The 5168-nt window shown below is 55.1% G+C and overlaps 1 protein-coding gene across 1 annotated transcript; it reads right to left on the minus strand.

Moving 5' to 3' along the window:
* Positions 1-1308: 1308 nt before the first annotated feature.
* On the minus strand, positions 1309-3590 carry LOC110595629 (phakinin-like). The gene is made up of 2 exons (XM_021712288.1): positions 2929-3590; positions 1309-1459 (listed from the first exon to the last, which is right to left on the minus strand). The coding sequence occupies exons 1-2, from the start codon at positions 3459-3461 to the stop codon at positions 1309-1311; spliced, it is 684 nt and encodes a 227-aa protein (XP_021567963.1). The 5' UTR covers positions 3462-3590.
* Between the last annotated feature and the right edge of the window lie 1578 nt (positions 3591-5168).

The following is a 5168-nucleotide window of genomic DNA, read 5'->3' on the forward strand; positions in this document are numbered from 1 at the left end:
AGGCAAAGAAAGCTGCACTTTGTGAAGTAACTGGATGGGGTGAGCTTTTCTCTGGGCTTGGAAGGGGTGGAGACCCGGGCAGGGGGCCCCACCTGTGGCTCTGTGGGGCCTGACTGGAAAAATCATGTGTGTTTCTCAAGTATGTGGCATTTTCTCTGTTCATTTTGATAAAATTGAACTTCCCCTAGCAGAGAGGGACTGTGCAAGACAGGAATCACACCGTTTTATAGATGGTCTAACTGTGTCTTCAAGACCTTGCTTTTAAAAAAAGAAGAGAGGTGAATGGATTGCCTGAACCTGCGGGTTCGAGACCCACCTGGGCAACTTGGTGAGACCTCATCTCTACAATAAATCAAAAAATCAGCCGGGCGTGGTAGCACATGCCCGTAATTCCGGCTACTCGGAAGGCTGAGGCGGAAGGATCGCCAGATCCCGGCAGGTCGAGGCTGCAGGGGCCGGGAGCAGCCACTACACTCCAGTCTGGGCGACAGAGTGAGACTCCCACTCAAAAACAAAAAAAAGAGAAGAAGAAAAAGAGACGAGTCTTTATACCCAGAACCTCACTGATCATCATTGAGAGGAGCCCGAGTGGGATCCTGACCACTGTGAGGGAGGTCGGATGTCCTGTGTGAGGCTGTGCCACTCTCATTTTTTTTTTTTTTTTGAGTTGGAGTCTCACTCTGTCACCCAGGTTGGAGGGCAGCGGCACGCTCCCAGCCACCACAGTCGACCCGCTGGGCTCAGGCGACCCTTCCGCCTCAGCCTTCCGAGTAGCTGGAACTGCAGGTGCCTGCCATCACACCTGGCTAATTTTTTTGATTTATTGTAGAGATGTGGTCTCGCCAAGTTGCCCAGACTGGTCTCGAATCCCTGGGCTCAGGCAATCCTCTTGCCTCCGCCTCTCCAAGTGCTGGGATGACAGGTGTGAGCCTGCTCTCATACTTTAGGGCGTCTTTGTCTATTGTCTACTTGCAGGCAGGGACCAAGTGTTTTATTTACCTATGGATTTGCTGGACTATCCGGGGATTATCATACCCATTTTATAGATGAGGAAACTGGGGCTCAGAGAGGTTGAGTGAGTTGCAAAAGCTCTGTAACTTGTTCGCATCTATCGAGTATGGACTTTTGTGGCCGTATTGTAAACCTAGATATCAAGATGCCTGGATTCTCCTACTGAGTCTGTGTGGCATCCGGGCAAGCAGTGATGCTGATAACAGACATCCAGGGAGTTCTTGTGGCGGGTAGACATGCATATTTGGAACCAGGATGCCTGTAGAGGATCCTAGCCGCCTCTTAACTCGACAGGCTTTAGGCCCGGACTGCTGGAAGGTGGCGCTCCCTCACAGCCGGGTGGGTGCCCGTGGAACGGCAGTCCTGGGGGACGTCTGAGAGGACAGTGCTGTTGGTCATGAGGATGGTGCCGCCAGGTGGGTGCTGACCACCATGCTGGGGGGGTGTCCTGGGAGGTGCGACCGATAGGGTGTTCCTGGCATCTGCTCAGCTGACTCGCTGCTTACCCACCAAGGCTTGTGACTGCGTGGGAGGCTGCACGCTGCCCCCTAGGGCAAAGGGCCTGAATTGGTAGCTCCTGGTGGTTCGAGACCCATCTAGCTCAGAAAGACCCCAGGGCAGCAGCTTCCGGGGAGATGGGTGGAAGCAGCCAGACACCCACCCACAGAGAGGCCAGCGGGGACGTGTGATACTGGCAGGGTCCCAGTGCCAACGCGACGGATGAGCCTGGGCTCTGCAGAAACCACCCTGGGAGCTGGAATGGCAGGGCCGACCAAGAGAGGGGAAGGACAGAGCCTTGGCGTCCTGTCCGGCGAGATAGCCACCAGGCACCCGTGGCCATGTACATGTAAATGAATGGACGTTAGAAAAAACGAGAACTCGGTTCCTCAGTCTTATCCATCACGTTCCGATTGCCCGAAAGCCACATAGGGCTGGTGGCTGCCAGGCCAGACGGTGCAGATGGAAGACATTCCCATCACCGCAGAAAGTGCCATCTGAATGTAAATCATCTCATTCAGACTGTTTATATTGATTACCTATTGACATGACATTATGGATCTATGGAACAGAATGAGCTCTGATATCCCCATCAGCTTCACCTGTTTCTTTTTACGTGTTTTACCGTGGGTGATGGAAACTTGCCAGTTACCCATTCAGGCCACAAACTTACCTGAGCAGTGCTGTGTACACTGGGGGAAAACACCTGCATTTACTTATTGCTTTTTTTTTTTTTTTTTTTGAGTTGGAGTCTCACTCCATCGCCCAGGCTGGAGTGTAGTGGCACGCTCACGGCCACCACAGCCTCAACCCACTGGGCTCTGGCAATCCTTCCACCTCAGCCTTCCAAGTAGCTGGGACCACAGGTGTGTGCCACTACACCCAGCTAATTTTTCTTGACTTATTGTAGAGACACGGTCTTGTCAAGTTGCCCAGGCTGCTCTCTCACCTCTGCCTCCCAGGGTGCTGGGATAACAGGCACGAACCACCATGCCCGGCACTACTTATTGTTTCTGATACCACATCCGTTTGGTGGCACTCGACTGAATGCTGGCTGTAAAAACCCCTTCTCAACAGTAAGGTGACTGAGGCAGCCCAGGGTCATGCGACAAGTACGATTTTGGAGCCAGGAAAATTGAGGTCCAGATCTCAGCTCCATCCCCCTACTAGCTTTGGGATCTTGGGCAAATGACACGCCTCAGTTTTCTCATCTGAAGAATGCAATCAGTGAACGATCCACCACACAGCACTGCTTTGAATGTTGGAAGAGACCATGCATGCGCAGGGCTTGTACAGGTTTCCACAAAGCCCGGAAAAAGGTCGCGTTGTCATCGTGAGCATTTTTTATCGTGAAAGTGCGGGAGCTAGGATCAGTTTCTCTGGCCTCAGACTCTACTACCCACCCCTGGCCTTCCGCACCCCCAGCCCTCCGCCAAGCCCCTGGGCGCGGCCCGGGCACTCACCTGCTGGCAGCTGCTGGCCCAGGAGGCGCGGAGGGCGCCCCAGCCCCCCGAGCGCGTGGCCTTGCTCTCCAGGTGCATGCGCAGCTGTGCCTCCAGCTCCTGGCTGACTTGCTCGAGCGCGTGCACCTTGGCCATGTATTCCACCAGGCAGCCCCCCAGGTCCTCGACGGCAGTGTGGTCCCTCTCCAGACCCGGAGCGGGCACCGTGGCCAGGCCTGAGCTCCTCAGGCCCTGCAGGAAGACGCTGCTGATGCCCAGGGCCCGGCGAGTCACACGGGCACCCAGGCCACCTATGCAGCCGCTGGGCGCGGTCCCGACATAGACCCCCGGCGCTCGGACAAGACCACTCGCGGCATTGGTCCTGGAGGCCGGGGGGCTGTCCAGGGAGGACGACGACCGTGGCCCCCTGAGGGACGCCCTGCGCCTCTGGAGGGGCATGCCGGCACCGGGGCCGGTGGGCACGTCCACCACCACTCGCCTCTCACTCATCACCCCTTCTGCTCTGCGGTGCCCAGTGGGTTCACAGAGCCAGTGGCTTTTGGTTCACAGCCCCAGCATCCCTGTGGCCTGGTCACGGGCCTCTCTGGAAGCTCCCCCATCCCCGGGCTGCATTGTCTGCTGTCTTCCATGAGTTTCTATCATTCACTGAGCTGAAAGAGAAATGGCTCTGCCCAGGGCTGTGTGCAGAGAGGCGCTCATGCATTCTTTGATGGAGGGTCATGTGCCCAACCTCCCAGATTTTTCTGCTGGTGGTGGGGGAGGTTGCATCAGTGCAGGCTGTGAGGGTGAGTCATCTGGGTTTGTGAATTTCACCACCTCAGAGCCGGCAAGGCAGGCACCAAGCAGCCCCATTTCACAGATAAGTAAACTGAGGCTTGGGGACCTCAGGCCACAGATGACCACCTGCCTTGGACCTCAGATTGCAAGTGAGGGCTCAGCCTAGGTGTTTCAGGGCCAGCGTCTGGGTTTCGTGCATGCCCACATGCGCTGGTGTATGTGAGTGTGAACGCGTGTCCCCAGGTAACAGGGGATGAAAATGGACAAGGCTGCCGTGGCAGGAAGCAGCCTCAGGGCCCCGAGAGAAACAGGCCTGCCTGTCGGTCCCGGCAGTGTCTCCAGGCTTTCCCTGGCGTTTCTCCCCGTCCCTCCTCATCTCTGCCCTTTGATGCTCTGCCTGATGGTGGCTGCATCCCTTCAGCCCTCTGGCCTCACCGTCCACACACCAGCCTGACTCGAGCCCTGCTGCATGAGGCGAGGGATCTTGGGCAACCTCACGGCCCATGCATAGCGATGGTCAGGCCGTTCCCTATCTTTCTGCTTCCCCATCTGTCAGATAACTAACACATAAAAACAACAAGAAGAGTGTTTTCTGGTCAGCTCTCCAAAGGTGTTTCAGGTTAAGATTTGATGATACCCCCTGGGGATCAGTTCCTGCTCTGGATATCTGCTAGGCTGTCAAAGGTCACACCTTGCTCACCCTGCCAAGATCAGAAAGGTTCCTCTGGAGAGACGAGGTAACCAAAATCCAGAGCTGGACATTTATCTCAGATCCGGTAATGCAGGAGTAGCTCACAAGTGAGAGAGTGTCCCGTTCTGTCCCAGGGTGGGCATGAACCCATATTTTATTTCACTGAATTCTCAGCTCACTTAGGAGGAGGGGGGTCCAGGATTGACATGTTCTGCTGTCTGGGTTGTGTGCCTTGCAACTCCTAAAGTATTGTCACCTGTTTTCCAACTGTCTACGATTCCCTTATGTGATGGGGACACTCAGAGCTGCAACGACGTGCCCAAGGTTCCATGTCCAGAGGTAGCAAAGCTGAGATGAGGAGGCCTTTCTGACCCTAGGCCAGTGACTTATTCTGGACCTCCCTGTTGCCTACCATCCAGAGAACAGGGCACCCACCAAGGTCACACAGATAAAGTTAAAGAACCTGGAAGTCTACTAGAATACTCTGTATACTCTTCCTGCTGATGAGGACACCACACTCTTTCCTCCTTTTTTCCTTCTGCTTTGTTGATGAACATCAGTGTTGGTCATTTGATGAACAGGTAGGGAACCAACCAGTTGGGTGAGGTGGCTCATACCTGTCATCTCAGCGCTTTGGGAGGCAGAGGCGAGGGACTGCCTGAGTCCAGGGGTTCGAGACCAGCCTGGGCAACATGGTGAGACCTCATCTCTACAATAAATCAAAAAAT

The sequence above is a fragment of the Carlito syrichta genome, unplaced genomic scaffold (genome assembly GCF_000164805.1).
Source record: "Carlito syrichta isolate Samal-C Ts95f unplaced genomic scaffold, Tarsius_syrichta-2.0.1 Scaffold303170, whole genome shotgun sequence".
In the NCBI taxonomy this organism is placed as follows: domain Eukaryota; kingdom Metazoa; phylum Chordata; class Mammalia; order Primates; family Tarsiidae; genus Carlito; species Carlito syrichta.